We start from the raw sequence: 16,033 nt of genomic DNA, 5'->3' as shown, positions 1-16,033 counted from the left end.
GCCTTTTCAGATACCAGACATTCCACATTCCGGGTAGCTTCTTAGGTAGGAACCAAATAAAAGCTGAAAGGCCCTCTGCCATTTTTGTCGCTAGGCATCTGTAAATCAATATAGTTATCCGTTTTCCAAATTTCACAAATTAAGTTAAAAGTGGTGGAACGAATTGAATATTTATGATAGAAACAATGTGAAGAAGACATTTTGCATTGGCAAACATTATTACAGGGAGGTACTAATCAAACACAGCTGAATTTCTCATTCAGGCTAGTCTATGTCAGCTTCTCAGATTCCTTTTTCTCTACGAGTTTGATGAAATTGCGGACAATTGTCTTGCCTTCGGTTGTTATAATACTCTCCGGATGAAATTGAACTCCCTGTAAACAATTTTTACAAGACTTTCATTGAATGGAGGCAATAAGATACATGAAAACACTTGAGTGGATTTTACCTGTATATGCTTATACTTCCTGTGACGGGCAGCCATAACCAGACCATCTTCTGTCCATGCTGTAACCTCGAGTTCATCACTAGGAAATGAATCTTTTTCGATCACGAGGCTGTGATATCTACCTACAAGGAAAGGGCTGAAAACAACAGGCCAAAAAGATTTGTTTTATTATTAAAAATTTACAGACTTATATTTAACTATATAATACAACACAGAAAAATCTGATTCATACTTGGATAACCCAGAGAACAAGCCTTCTTCTCCTTTCTCATCATAGTAAACCATTGAGCTTTTCCCATGCATAACACCAAATGGTGACCGCACAATCTTTCCTAATAAAAGTTCAAACAATATTGCATTTAAGTTGTGGATACATAACATAAAGAACAAAACCATGATAGAACACTGATATGGGAAAATAAGATGTCTTCTTTATATGCAACTAACCTCCAAATGCTTCTCCTATACACTGCAAACCCATGCATACTCCAAATAAAGGAACACGTGGTCCGAGTTCCAAAACAGTTTGCAAGGAAATCCCAGAGTCTTGAGGGGTACCTATCAAATTCAAGAAAAGTGTTATCCACCACAAGATACACCACATAATCATAGAAGAAATTTCAGAGGCCAAAATATTTACCAGGTCCAGGAGAAATCAACACTCCTCTTGGATTTTTACTGCAAGAGGGAGAGCATAATAAAGGAATCAACACCAATTGATTAGCCAGATTACGTTTAAACAGAATGCATATAATTTCCGCTTACTTTTTCAGCTCCTCTACTGTAAGTTCATCATTGCGGTAAACTTCAAAATGGCATCCTAGCTCTCCCATATACTGTAGAAATAGATAATAATTCAAAATTTTGTTTATACTAAAGCAGAAGAAACCATATCAAGAGAACGATCATGATAAATAGTATGCACTTCACACGATTATGCGTGGAGAACTAGAAGTAAGACATGATCAAATTGTATATTTGGGATCTATGTGTGTTATGTGAGATATTCAGAGCAGCCAAAATCTCATGAGAAAGCAAGATATTTCAACAACGAATAACCAATCTAAAGTCAAAAATAGCAACTCACAAAATCGCAACTCACAAAATCACCAATTCAAACTTTGAACATGATTAAAGATTCTTCTTAAAAGACCAGACTTTAGGCAGCAAAGAAATAATGTATTAGGTTGCTGGATCAAAAATTACTCCTTACAACGACATACAAACAAAGAGGAGCTTTCGACAATAAGAATCGATGACATAATGTCTCTGATCACATAACAATAGAGAATCTACATTATATAGTATTAATTATTAGCATGTCGAAACTAGATTGGATTGTGAACTAATGAGATTCTAACATTCAATCACAATGCATACACTAACAAATTCAAGGACTTGCAAATTCAGATGCTTTTATACCAAACAGATTCAAAAATCTAACAAGCGTAGTGAAGATTGGAGATTGTGTTCGAAATGAAACCTGGCAGAGATTGTAAGTGAAGCTGTCGTAATTATCAATCACGATGATAGGACCATAACCATTCTGCTTAGAGGAATTGACAACAACGGAAGGTATCGAATTCGAATCCGCCATTTCAATAGAAGCTTTAGCAAAGACATCTCTACGACTCTTCCCCAAAACCGAAACTCCTATATCACAGAGGAAACAAAAACAGATAAAAATCAAAACTTTTGATTCGAATAAACGCCTCTATCCCGAAACCGAAGACTTACTTGTCGGATTCGTAAGAGGGTTAACGAGAGAAAGGTTTAGCCGAGTGGTGGAGCGAGACTTGGGTTGAAGAAGACAAGACTTGTACAGTGTAGTAGCCGCCATTGTCGGAGAAGCAAAGATTCTTCTCTGATTCGAAGAGAGAGGAGTTTAAAAAACCTCTGAGAGAGGAGGGATTGGGAAATTTGACAGGTGAAACGGTGCGTTTTTGTGGAACATGAACCACGTGCTTAATCAGTAGGTGAGTAATTAATTAACTAATTTGATTAAAAATCTTTTTGCTAAGTCAAAGTCAAAGTCAATATCAGGGCCGGCCCGAAGGCGGGCGGATGACGCCTAAAGCACATCAAGAAAATGGTGCCCCTTATTCATAACTAAATTTTTTTTCCAATCAAAGTATAATTAAAAACTATGTAAAATTAAAATATAACCGAAAGTTTGACTTGTTTTTATGAAATTGTACAGAAACATCAATAAAGGAAAGAACGGAGATACAGAAACATCCTATGTTAAGTTTTATGTTTAGATGTTAGAATTTTTTTTAAAAAAAAACAGAGAAGAAGTAGGACTTTAGGAGGAAAAAGAAAACATACATGGGGAACAAGGGAAGAAAGAGAAACGGCAGAGATTGACGATATAGAAGATTCTGGTGGCGATTGATGGTGTTTCGGCGGAGATCAATGGGGTTCCGGCGAAGATTGGAAGAAGAAGAGGAACTGTCAAATAACGAAAGTTGGGTTTCTTTGAGTTTTTTAGGTCAAAGATAAAATCTGAGTATTTTTGGAATTTAGATATACAATATATGGAATTTAGATTAGGAAAAATAGGAAAAGAAATCGTTTGAACTTTAAACAAAAAACGTGGGCTGGGTTTTGAACCCGTTACAACTTACAAGAAGAGACTAAAAACTAAAAAGTAAAACCCACTATACCAAAGGAACATAACTGGCTATAATTCCCCCAAAACACTTATAAACTTTCGCGCCTAAAGCCCTTGCTTCATGGGCTTTAGGTCAGGGTCATAGTTATCTAAAATGGGGTTTGGAATTAGTCCATTCGCAGGACTATTGTACACGTACCTAACCTAAATCTCTAGATAGTTTGGTTAAATATATGAACAAAATTAGGAAATTAATTTTCATATCTTAAAGTATAGGAAGTTATTTCTTAATTTATATTCATGTATTTACATATCCTTTACCATATCCGGTTTATGTATCTTGCTTGCTTTTCTTTTTCTGTTGGTTTGGTTTGAATTGTAAAAGACACCAATGTTGAAGTTTTTTTTTCCCATTAAATTGTGTCGCTCCAATTTTTAATATGGATGTTATTATATGTTAGCGGACAATGGCCAAACATATTTATTATATTGATAAAGTATTGAACGAACCTCCAAATTTGTTGGTATATGTTTGTTTGGTGCCATGCAATAACTAATGGATCGAAAAAGAATTACGTTAACACCATGGTTTAGCTAAACAAGCTGTGATAAATCCCATAAATCTGCATGGCCTTCATGTATTTCTTTCAGATTTTACTTAAATTTTTGGAGCCACTCATAAGAGTTATATTTGATATGTAGAATTTTATGTGCTTCAATATTGATTTCCATGTGAATTACAATGGGAAATAAAAATCTGTGTCTAACATTTTTGATGTGTCCCATTTGTGCAAAATGTTGCCGAAGACATCATAAAAAACGACACTCATTTCTGATCTAGTGATTTTAACTGACATGAAACCTTGTCCATCGTAGAAAAATTTCATATCCTCTGGTGTTGTCCAATTATAATAGCCTCTCCATGCCTTTGACCCACCACCACTCGTTAAAAACTGAATTGGACTGCAAAAAGATAATAAAATGTTAATCCACAACTTTATCTTTCATTATCCGCTCCATCCAAACGCAGCTTTATTTATATATACCAATTAATTGGTTTTACCTTTGAGATGTGCTTATCTGTTGCAAGCAATGATCATGACCATTCATATAGAGATCGACTTTATTCGCCTGAAAAATTCCAAAAATAGTTACATATTATAATACTAGTGTGCTCTTTTTTTTTTCTCTTTTCTGAACGAAATTTCTACTTTTAGTATTTCAAACAAATTTTATTTGTTAATAACAAACGGAAAATATCAACTCTCCATGCGTTTGTCTTTTGCAAAAATAGTTTATGAGCAAGTGAAAATGTTTAACTTTTAAGAAATATGAAATATAAACATTAAAAAAAAACACAAAAGTTAGCTTTTTATTTTAAATTGCATTTGAAATAATCGAGACATAATTAAGAAGAAAATGAACCTCAAGGATGGGTAAGAGGAGAGATTCAAGCTCTTTGGTATTCCCATGAATGGAAGCACTCTTTATAGCATGGTGACCCACCACAATTTTCCATTTTGCTCTTGATTCTCTTAGACCCATCTCCAACTCCTACACATTATACTTAGTATTTGGGATCGTCATCAAGATAATTCCTACAAAACTGTAGATATATGTGTTTTCAAGTACCGTTAAGATGGTCTGAAGATAGGATTCTCGCGGTGATACACCGCTCCAGTCGTAAGTTTGGTCTTGTGGATTGAGGAAATAAGCATCTACAAAAGGAGTTGTGTCGACAAAAAAGAGCTCTGCGATCTCTGCCCGAATTTGAAGATAAGAAGTTGAAAGCCATAAAAATATGATTATATACGTAAGAAAAACATGTAAAATATTATAATATCGAGCACACTCTTGTAAAACATATGTAATAGCTAGTATACCAGCGTCAACGATGAAAGATCTCATGCAAATCCAACGGCTGTCCATAGATCTGAGGATAGGACTCAATTGTGCCTCAACATCTCCTCTATAGTCGTGATTCCCCAATACTGAGTAGAATGGACAGTTACATATCTATTATTCTCTTCTTCTTCTTTTTTTTTTTCATTTTAGCATTAATTACTTTTGTATGAATTAATGATTGGAGACATTATTACCAAGGTACCAAGGCTTTTGCAGGCTAGGAGAAGTGTAGATATTACTGAAGGAGAGTTGAAAGGCGGGATCATCGATGTTTTTCATCCCGTTATCGTAGATGTTATCACCCGTGGATACCACAAAATTGATATCCATCTCCTCCCCAATTCTCCCCATCTATGTTTCCATCTAAACAATCTTAGAAAATAAAACATATATGGGTATACATATATGTATATAGTATGTAAATTAGTACCTGGAGGGCAACTTGGGATTGGTTGTAGAGTCCACGCCTACCCCAATCTCCAATCACCAGAAAACTGATAGAGCCATCAGGGTTTGGAGCATGTTCGACCGTTGCGAGCTTGGCCTCAAGTTTTGGTGCCAAAGATAATAATAAGAAGCAGAGAAGCAGAGTCATTACTATGCTCAAGGAGCCGATATCAAACTTAGAACACATTCTGTTCCTAACGAGCTTTATGTGATAAAAAGCAACATATATATATAAATAAGTCGACTGTGCATGTGAGTGCTAGTGGGTTTCTCGCTTGTAAGTCACATTTGGATAATAGCTAGCGTCCACATGGTGGACCAAACAAGATTATATTATAACTGGATCCTAATTAGCGATCTATATATGCCTGTTTTTGTTCATATATTATCTATAGTTCTTCTTTTTCTTAAACGGCTTAACTTAATTATCTACATTGCTTTCCTCCAACTTTAAACTAAAAATAAATATTCGGAAATCGAACATTTTATAGTTCTTTTATCAGCCACTCACACTCACAAAGGCTCATAATTATATTCCAACTCAATAATAGCACTTGTCATAATTAATACCAAAATTCTAACTATTAGGCCATATATAATCGTCGATTATTTAGATATGTTATTTGAATTCACCGTCAAAACAAATACTTTATTGTTTTGCTTTTTCAACACTTAATATATTACATCTTTTATGCATCCACGTGAATCATACATACAAGACAAACCAAATTATATATGAATTATTGTGCAGCTTGCGATTGATTTTGAAATGCGAAGAATGCGTTTTAGATTCGAATGGTGAGTATGTAGATATATCTTCTGGAAAGAAAAATGATAGCTTTATATCCAAAAAGGATAAATGATAAATAGAAGAAGATATATTTTTTGCCCATACGCAATCAAGTTTGGCTGTCATGTCTTTAAAACAGCTTCGCGGAAATGCCAACTACTCATCTCTGGTCTACCCGAATCAAACTCTCTACCAAAAGCAAAACAACAAAATAATTGCATCACACCATATCATTCATATATCTTTATAGCCTTCTGTTATATCCAATAATATTGTTCAATCATTTTTTCCAAATATAAAAATATAACTAAAGAAGAAAAATCATTACAAAACATAAAAAATTTAACATCCAACAATTTGTCATATACTCATTACATTATTTATTTTCACTAGCTAGTCTCTTCTTCTAAGTTCTAATTACCTCAATATTTAATAAACAAACTAGTGACAAACAATAAGGAAATCAATGAAAATAATTGTGGTATGCGGCTCCTAAAAATTGATATCTCAAGTTTTAAAACTTTTCAGATCTAACAAACTTTACTTTTCAATTATGATTTTACTTCATTCAAGTGTCAATGAAGTATACAAGAATTCTTAAATACATCAACTAAACCGAAACTAAAGCTAAACCAACTTAAACCAATCTAGCCTAACCGATATATGATCTCTAATACTCCCCCTCAAGATGAAAGTATCAAAGAACTTTCATCTTGGACTTGAAAACTCCATTAGTGTATCCTCCATAACCTTCTCGATGAGAGAAACATTCAAGTGAACTTGATAGATCTTATTTGACGTGAGTGGCTTGAATCCAAGATGAGCTTGATAAAACTGGTGAGTATTACAAGTAAAGAATACTGCTCAAAGAAACTTGAAGTCTCCATGGTTTTGTAGCAAAAAAAACATCACGAACCAGCCATAGGAGTAACAAGCCGTAGACAAGTGAAGGATCTTATCTCTTTTAACCAAGCATCCTCTTTCCAAAACCAAATTCAACTAACCATCAACCACAAACCAGCTTCTGCAATGACCTTTTGCTCATCAAGAGAAAGTTAAACAAACCAGAGATGTGTAAACTACAATATTTCATATCCAAATAGAAACCCAAAACTTCCTCTGGTTTGGACCAGAACTTGGTGAAGGGATGCTTGCGGATATATCCGGCCATGAAAATATCAGTTGAAAACAAACAAGAATTTAACACACAACTGCAGTAAGTGAGCAGCTTCTCTAGTCTTCCCATACATTCTTGAACTTGAGAATGAAACTTGGAATGACAAAGACAAGCCAGCAAGTCAACACTGCTTAGATGATACTTCCATCTTCTTAATCAACTCTGTAAGTCCTTGAAATCCATGCTTGATGTGCATGACAAACAGTTGATCAACACACAACACCTCAATAAAGGCACATCCATCTTCTGTTTCGACAAGGAGGCTTAACAACAGGTAACATTATGGCACCAAGTTCACAAAAATAGTGAAACCAGAACAATTGAAGATCATAATCATCGCTGCCATGAACCAGAATAACCAAAACATTGGGATTACTTGATTGTATCCCCACCTCTCTATGTACATAACGAGCTGATGAAGTTCTCATAAAGTACATACCACAAGAGGTTGTAAATCTGATGGCCGTGGAAGAGATCCGTAGATGAGTACAAGATCCAACGTCAAATTCAACCATGGATTTTCTCCAAATAGATTGTCATCGACAATAATCTCTACTGGTGGAGCCATAAACTCAACAAAACCAGAAAATGGTTCCATCCCAATAGCAATCACAAAACAAGTGCAAAACGATATCAACACATCGTGATAATCGCAACACTCGAATCAAATGAAATTGCAGAAAAAACAAACTCAACGGAAGAGATGAAACAAAGCAGAGAAATATCTTCTTCACAAATGGAAGATCTCTGAACAGATCGACGAAGTAACCGTGAGCTGAAACTTGGAAAACCTCAATCCAAGCAAAATCCGGCAAAAGAACCGCACAAAATAACCAAAATCGGCAAAATCAAGCACGATCTGGTATACTTGAAGCAATGTGAGGTGAATTAAAACCAACAGGCTTCTCACAAGACTCCGATGAAATGATCTCCTGGTAAATCCTGTTTAGATTGTTCGATACTCTGAATTATCCTTCCGTTTCACCGTTGATAATTGATTTCAGCTCAAATTCAAAGAAGAACAGCAAAAATCGCACAGGAAACCAGAAGAAGAAGCTCGAAGCAACTACAGAAATGGATCGCGAAGTGGAAAATCACTACGAATTCTGAATCAACAATGAATCAGAAGAAATTCAAGCTTCAAAGAAGCAATTACAACGATCGAGGAAATCTGATCTCAAAATCGAAGGAGAAGAACTCGAATCTGAGAAATCAAGACAATAAGTGAAGAAATCAATGCTCGATTCAAAGAAACTGGAGCTCGATTCGAAGAGATCAGTGCTCGACACAGATGATTTGATGAAAACCAAGCTTGATCGATGAAATTGAAGCTCGAATCAAGCCGGAGAAGAAGAAAGAACTCGATCGGAATGTAACGCGATCGGAAAAGCAAGAAAACGAAGAAAAAAGTAGAAAATCTCTGATGAAAATGTCGAGAATGAATCGGAGAAGAAGATGATGATAGATTCAAGAGGTATGAACAAAGAATGAAAGATGATTTGAGCTTACGGAAGAAGAATGAAGTTTGACGAAGCAAAGCTTGAAGAAGAAAAATTGCTCTGATACCATTTCAGATCTAACAAACTTTACTTTTCAATTATGATTTTACTTCATTCAAGTTGTTGTAAACTTATTGTTTTTCTATGTATTAATGAATGAAGTTCGTTACATATATATACATAATGAGAGGAGACAAATTCTCATTGGGTTAGTAAACCCTAAAGCCCAAAAGCCCACTAAGTATAAAATGGATCCTAAAAGGAGAATCTTCTAGAGCATGGGCATGGGCCTTCTAGGACATGGACACGGGCCTTCTAGAATATGCATAAGGCCCACGGTTATGGAGTCCATCCAACATGTGGTTTATAACACTCCCCCTTGGATGACATAACCGTGTAGATGCCAAAGGATCTCAGCAATACGCTTGGGGGATGCTGCCTCATTAAAACCTTACCAGGAAAACTCATTGGGATAAAACCATGGTGAAGGAAAAAGAGTACAGCACGTATTACTCCCCCTGATTTGGTCATCCCTGTAAGTCCTTAAGTCTCCGCATCCCCTCAATGTTGATGTTGGTAACGCCTTAGTGAATAGGTCGGCTGAATTGTCACATGATTGGACTTGTACCACTCGAACTTCTCCATCCCTTTGCAAGTCATGCGTGAAGAAGAACTTTGGTAGAATGTGCTTCGTCCGATCTCCCTTGATGTAGCCGTCCTTGAGCTGAGCGATACAGGCTGTGTTGTCTCCTCATATGATGGTCTTTGATGTTGTAGTAGCTGCGCCTTGAAGAAGGCTGCCTACGTACCCTTGGAAGGGATCAAGCCACACGTAGTTCCTATTTATTGACCATGCCATAATCTGATCTTACCTGCATCAGCAAAACAAACTAAACCAAAGCAAACTAGACCTTCTTTGGTTAGATCAATATAGAATAAAACCCAAATAAACAAACATAGGAAGAATAGAATTTAAAATTTAACCAAACCTTCCTTCAAACCTTTCTAGTGCCTTTGGGTTGATCATGAACTAAATTTAGACAAAGGAGGTTCACGGCAAAACATATATCTGGTCTAGTGTGGCTAGCCAAGTACATTAACGCTCCTATGGCACTAAGGTATGGCACTTCAGGATCGAGAACTTCTTCCTCATCCTTCTTTGGACCGAATGGATCACTATCCAATCCGAGGCTTCTCACCACCATTGGGCTGCTCAATGGGTGGGCCTGGTCCATATTGAATCTCTTGAGTACTTTTTCAGTATATGCCTTTTGATGCACAAGGATTACATTATTCATGTACTCAAGTTGCAATCCCAAACAGAATTTTGTCTTGCCTAGGTCTTTCATCTCGAATTCTTTCTTTAGATATTTGACTGTTTGGGCGATTTCCCCAGAGGTTCCAAGGATGTTCAAATCATCCACATATACTGCTATTATCACAAATCCTTTGTTTGCGAATTTCTTTATGAAGATACATGGACTGATGGGATCATTTTTATAACCTTCTCTGACTAAGTAATCGCTTAATCTATTATACCACATGCGCCCACTTTAAAATTTATTGTTTTTCTATGTATTAATGAATGAAGTTCGTTACATATATATACATAATGAGAGGAGACAAATCCTCATTGGGTTAGTAAACCCTAAAGCCCAAAAGCCCACTTTGTTTCAGTCCATAAAGCGATTTGTTCAGCCTTATGCAGTATTGGTCACGAGACACTTTCTTATCTTTATCTTTGAGCTCAATACCCTCTGGTAATCTCATATATATCATCCAGTGGACTTATATAAATATGCAGGCATTACATCCATTAGCCGCAAATCAAGTCTTTTTCTTTATATAGCCAGACTTAGCAAAATTTAAATGTCTTAGCATCCACCACAGGGGAGTATGTTTCTTCATAATCTATCCCCGGTCTTTGTGAGAATCCTTGTGCTACAAGCCGTGCCTTATATCTCACGATTTCATTATTCTCATTTCTCTTCTTCACAAAGACCCATTTGTGTCCTACTGGTTTTTACATCGAATGGTGTCCTTAAGGTCGGACCAAACTCATTCCTTTTCTTAATGATTCTTAGCTCCACGTTTTATGGTCTTGTACCATTTAATCAATCAAGTCTTTGAGTGCACTCTAGTATAGACGTGGGCTCCTGATCCTCATTTAAATTCATAAATTCAAGTGCTACCTTGCATGCAAAATCATCTTATGTCGACATTTCTTATATGTTCCATTATGTTCCAGACATGATATAATCGATTTGAGATTTATTATGGTCAGGACCTTTAATACTTTGCAGCTTGGCGTCCCAAGCTACATTATATGGTACCTGTACCTTAGAGCCGGCCGGCCTTATCTCCATGTCTGGGATGGTTTCCTTAGTAACCTCGGATTCCTATTGCACCTTTCTTTGATTTTCGAGGATTTTTATCTTTGGAACCTATTGGTCTACCACGTTTCTTTCGTGTGTTAGACTCGTCAGCAATTTCATTGATTCCCTTTTGGATATCAATACGTACTGGTGCATTACAAGCTGGTATGTACGTTTTTGTAACTTTCTTTGGGTCAGCAAAGGAATCTGGCAATTGATTAGCTAGCTTTTCAAATGTATAATCTTATGGACCTCTGATTCTCATGCCAGAGTCCGAGGATCTTGCCAATTTAAGGATGTTTGATTCCATTATATTTCTTTTATTGCTTTACCCAGCTTGTTCGTCTCTCCACCTATAGTAGGAAATTCGGATTCATTAAAATGACAATCCGCGTATCTAGCCTTAAATAGATCACCCGTAGTTGGCTCTAGATACTTAATAATGGTGGGAGAATCAAATCCAACATATATTCCCATCCTCCTTTGAGGTCCCATCTTTGTTCTATGTGGTGGAGCAATCGGTACATATATGGCACACCCGAAAGTCTTTAGATGGGATATGTCTGGCTCATGACCCATGAGTAATTGGGATGGTGAATATCTATGTTCACTAGATGGCCTTATGCGTATAAGCTCTGATGCATGTAAAACAGTGTGTCTCCAAGCGGCTACTGGAAGCTTCGACCTCATGAGTAATGGTCGAACTATCAATTGAATTCGTTTAATGAAGGATTCCGCTAATCCATTCTGTGTATGTACATGTGCTACGGGATGTTCCACACTTACCCCCATGGACATACAGTAGTCATTAAACGCTTGGGACGTGAATTCACTGGCATTGTCTAGACGTATAGTCTTAAGCGGAAAATCTGGAAAGTGGGCTCGCAGTCTTATTATCTGGGCCAATAACCTAGCAAACACTTGATTTCTAGTAGATAGGAGACAAACATGCGACCATCTTGTCGATGCATCAATGAGGACCATACATATATCTCCTTGTATCCTTTCCAGAAATTTTAAGGTCTCTTTATTTACCTTAGCCGGTGATGGCCTTATAATGAGTTTCCCTTGTGAACATGCTTCACACGTGAGATTCTTAGGGATAACTCTTTTCTCTCTTAGGGTGTGCCCCTTTGAATTAGTTATTAGTTTACGCATCATACTATGACCCGGATGGCCAAGCCGGTCATGCCATAAAGTGAATTTCTCGATGAACTCTTTGTTCATTGCCATATTAACTTCGATCATATCGATTTTAGCATAGTAGAGACCAGTGGATAATGCGGGTATAGTCTCTAGGACTTTCTTATGTCCTTGGGTGATCTCTTTGTTCCCTTCACCCTTTGTTTCAATATGGAAACCATTCAATCTTATATCTTTGAAACTTAACAAGCTCCTCTTCGAGCTGGGTGAATATAGGGCATCGCTTATTTCAAGATGCGTGCCCTTTGATAAAAGGATATGGGCTTGACCATGGCCCTCAATAAGACTAGCTATACCCGCTATGGTGCTAATATTGGCATTTTTCAATGTTAGATTTATAAAGTATCTTTTGTCTTTTAAAATTGTGTGGCTCGATCCACTATCCACCACAAGTATATTCTTGTCATCGGCCATTGACAAGAAATATGTCTTAGATAATAAAGTAAACGATTATATTAAAGGCAAATTAAACTTTAAATTTAAATCCAAGAAATAATAGAATTCAAAGACATAGAATAGAATTCAAAAAAACATAGAGCATGGAAACATAAAGTAAATTAAAGCATAAAGCAAATTAAAACACAAGATGTCGAATTTTAATTTTCCTCTCTTAAGCAATCCGAAGTCTCATATTCCAATTGGTCATCGTTCTCATGGTCAAAATCTCCATCACCATCGAGATGAGCCAAATTGGCTTCGGGATTCTTCTTTATCATTTCTTGATAAGCATCGATTAGATGTTTAGATGTCCTGCACGTCTTAGCCCAATGATTGTCCATTCCGCATCTATGGCAAACGGACTTGGCCTTGTGTTGCGGTTTGAAGATCCCGCGGCCACGACCTCGACCATTGTTCCCACGGCCTCTACCACCATGGTGGTTTCCTCGGCCGTAGGAGTTATGGTTGCTACGACCACCACCACGTCCTCTACCACGGCCACGACCGTGATACCCTCTATGGACGTAGTTGGTTTCTTTGGTCTCTCGAGGTTCTTTGGTTATTTCGGCCTTATGGGCTTTCGGCAACGGTGTGGATCATGGAGGTCTCATTGAGCTATTCATTAGTAATAGCTCATTATTCTTTTCAGCAAGGAGTAAGCAGGAGATCAAACTTGCATATGTTTTGAATCTCATTCCACGGTATTGTTGCTGAAGTACCACATTATTAGGGTGGAATGTTGAGTATGTTTTCTCAAGCAAGGTATCATCAGTCACCTTTTCACCACATAGCCTCAGGATTGAGACAATCTTAAAAAGCACGGAGTTATACTCCTCCACGGATTTGAAATCCTGGATCCTGAGGTTTTTCCAATCATATTGGGCTTTCGGTAAAAGTACCGTCTTTTGGTGATCGTATCGATTCTTCAACTCGACCCAAAGGTCGAGAGGATCCTCGATAGTAAGGTACTGATTCTTAAGGCTCTCTGCTAGGTGATGGCGTATAAACGCAATCGCCTTAAACTTCGACCTCTTCTCACACTCGTTGTTTTCCATAATGCACTCGGCGAGATCTTTGGATTCAAGGGCTATCTTAATGTCCAATGCCCATTGTAAGTAATTGTCGCCGGAAACATTGAGTGCAGAAAACTTGAGGTTCTTTGTTTTCGACATCTACAAGCAAAAGGGGAATATGAGTCAATATCATGTAATCGTTAATGTCATGCGGTTTTAAAACCGAACTATGAATCGATTACTTAAGGATTTGACTTCCCTTTTAGGAGTTTCTAAAGATTTCCTAATTAGGGTTTAGGGTTTTAAGGTTTCCTATTTTATTTTAGGGTTGTTAGGATTTTCTATTTTAACTAGGGTCTTAGGGTTTAATATTTCCTATTATATTTAGGATTTTAGGATTCCATATTTTATTTAATATTTTAATATTTCCTATTATCCCTAAGATTTAGGGTTTTAAGATTTTCTTAAGATTTAGGGTTTTAAAGATTTCCTATTTTATTTAGAGTTTTAAGATTTTCTATTATCCCTAAGATTTAGGATTTTAAAGATTTCCTATTTTCTAGGGTTTCCTATTTTATTTAGGATTTTAAGGGTTTCCTAGATTTTAGGGTTTCCTATTTTATTTAGGATTTTAAGGGTTTCCTAGATTTTAGGGTTTTAAAGATTTCTTTTAGGATTATCTTTTCTAAGTTTTCTAGGGTTCATGCAATTTTAGTTTTAGGGTGATAAGCATGTAATCAATCAAAGGAGCAAACAATCTAACAACCTAAACAATCTCAATCAAGCCGTTTAAACATATGGAATTTTCGGATTAGGTTTGTTTTAGTTTTAGGTTTTTAGATCTTTAAAGTTTCGGTTATTAGCCTTATGTATTTTCGTTTTACGATTTTAGGTTTAGACAATAAAACTTCTCTAGCAACTTAGGCGATTTTAGCATAAGCAATAACCAACTTTTCTAGCAACCTAAACGAGTCAAATAATCGGATCTCACAAGCAATAGCAGTCGTTTATAACAATCAAGATTCGTAGTGTCTTAGCCGTTTGTTAATTTCAAGTTCATGATCGGTTTTCATAAGTAAGAAGCAATCGTTTATACAATAGAACTTGTCTAGCAACTTAGTTTAAGCAATAATCAATCCTTTTCTAGCAACCTAAACGATTCAAACAAACGGATCTTGCAAGCAATAAGATTACTTAAACATTCAAGGTTCGTTTTAGGTTTCCACCGATCGTTAGATTCAAGTTCATGATCAGTTTTCACAAGTAATAGCAATCACTTAAGCAATCAAGACTTGTTTTAGGGTTTCCACCGTTCGTTAGGTTCAAATTCATGATCGGTTCTTTAGATTTTAGGGTTTTGGTTTTTACCTTTCACCTTTTTGGGGTTGTATGGATTGGAACCGGGAGCTAAAGACCTCGGTTATCAAGTTTATCACGAACGTATGAAGCTAGGAGGAGATCGCCGATCAAAGAGCAAAGCGAGCGGTCGGCGGATAGTAGCTTCAAGCGGTGGGCGAACTCGGCGAGTTTAGGTTTAGGGTTTTTAGGGTTTTTGTTAAGAGCAACTCGTGCTGATAACGTGTTGTAAACTTATTGTTTTTCTATGTATTAATGAATGAAGTTCGTTACATATATATACATAATGAGAGGAGACAAATCCTCATTGGGTTAGTAAACCCTAAAGCCCAAAAGCCCACTAAGTATAAAATGGATCCTAAAAGGAGAATCTTCTAGAGCATGGGCATGGGCCTTCTAGGACATGGACACGGGCCTTCTAGAATATGCATAAGGCCCACGGTTATGGAGTCCATCCAACATGTGGTTTATAACACAAGTGTCAATGAAGTATACAAGAATTCTTAAATACATCAACTAAACCGAAACTAAAGCTAAACCAACTTAAACCAATCTAGCCTAACCGATATATGATCTCTAATAAAACTCTCAAAATTTTAAACAAGCACAAATGCATGTCAATACGACGTAATATTTTGGGGTCGAATCCATGAGGATTAATAGCTAGATTGATGCAAACAAGAGATGCGGGAAACAACTTAAGCTATAACAAATTCTTAAAATGGAGATTTTTTTTTTTTTTGTGCAAATCTTAAAATGGAGATAAGT

The 16,033-nt window shown here is 36.5% G+C and overlaps 2 protein-coding genes and 1 long non-coding RNA gene across 5 annotated transcripts; all 3 read right to left on the bottom strand.

Annotated features, from left to right (window-relative positions):
• Positions 1–81: 81 nt before the first annotated feature.
• Positions 82–2,970, bottom strand: LOC9326758 (anthranilate synthase beta subunit 1, chloroplastic). Of its 3 annotated transcripts, none has more exons than XM_021014219.1 (9): positions 2,777–2,970; positions 2,186–2,344; positions 1,932–2,101; positions 1,214–1,284; positions 1,089–1,126; positions 896–1,006; positions 681–780; positions 449–584; positions 82–374 (listed from the first exon to the last, which is right to left on the bottom strand). In XM_021014219.1, exons 2-9 carry the CDS (start codon positions 2,286–2,288, stop codon positions 270–272), a joined length of 834 nt encoding a protein of 277 aa, XP_020869878.1. In that variant the 5' UTR covers positions 2,289–2,344; positions 2,777–2,970; the 3' UTR covers positions 82–269. The 3 variants fall into 3 exon arrangements, with proteins under 3 accessions (XP_020869878.1, XP_020869880.1, XP_020869879.1); XM_021014221.1 differs by having other exon boundaries at positions 2,186–2,312; XM_021014220.1 differs by having other exon boundaries at positions 2,186–2,307.
• Positions 2,971–3,651: 681 nt separating this feature from the next.
• LOC9329493 (purple acid phosphatase 4) lies at positions 3,652–5,739 on the bottom strand. The gene is made up of 7 exons (XM_002890649.2): positions 5,398–5,739; positions 5,162–5,318; positions 4,946–5,053; positions 4,695–4,822; positions 4,488–4,616; positions 4,126–4,193; positions 3,652–4,025 (listed from the first exon to the last, which is right to left on the bottom strand). The coding sequence occupies exons 1-7, from the start codon at positions 5,599–5,601 to the stop codon at positions 3,800–3,802; spliced, it is 1,020 nt and encodes a 339-aa protein (XP_002890695.1). The 5' UTR covers positions 5,602–5,739; the 3' UTR covers positions 3,652–3,799.
• A 968-nt stretch (positions 5,740–6,707) lies between these two features.
• LOC110225393 lies at positions 6,708–9,009 on the bottom strand. Its single transcript, XR_002329745.1, has 2 exons — positions 7,821–9,009; positions 6,708–7,720 (listed from the first exon to the last, which is right to left on the bottom strand). It is a non-coding gene; the product is annotated as an uncharacterized LOC110225393 (long non-coding RNA).
• Positions 9,010–16,033: the final 7,024 nt, after the last annotated feature.

The sequence above is a fragment of the Arabidopsis lyrata genome (genome assembly GCF_000004255.2).
Source record: "Arabidopsis lyrata subsp. lyrata unplaced genomic scaffold ARALYscaffold_1, whole genome shotgun sequence".
Taxonomy (NCBI): domain Eukaryota; kingdom Viridiplantae; phylum Streptophyta; class Magnoliopsida; order Brassicales; family Brassicaceae; genus Arabidopsis; species Arabidopsis lyrata.
This window is presented reverse-complemented; position numbering and strand designations above follow the sequence as displayed.

Excerpts from the sequence above, each read along its gene's own strand:
- LOC9326758 (XM_021014219.1), bottom strand. The coding sequence starts at position 2,288 with ATGGCGGCTACTACACTGTACAAGTCTTGTCTTCTTCAACCCAAGTCT. Across the intron at positions 1,285-1,931 it reads TCACTTACAATCTCTGCCAG|TATATGGGAGAGCTAGGATG; the intron begins GTTTCATTTCGA and ends CTATTTCTACAG. Across the intron at positions 375-448 it reads GGAAGTATAAGCATATACAG|GGAGTTCAATTTCATCCGGA; the intron begins GTAAAATCCACT and ends AATTGTTTACAG.
- LOC9329493 (XM_002890649.2), bottom strand. The coding sequence starts at position 5,601 with ATGTGTTCTAAGTTTGATATCGGCTCCTTGAGCATAGTAATGACTCTG. Across the intron at positions 5,319-5,397 it reads AATCCCAAGTTGCCCTCCAG|ATGGGGAGAATTGGGGAGGA; the intron begins GTACTAATTTAC and ends ATGGAAACATAG. Across the intron at positions 4,194-4,487 it reads TCCTCTTACCCATCCTTGAG|GCGAATAAAGTCGATCTCTA; the intron begins GTTCATTTTCTT and ends GGAATTTTTCAG.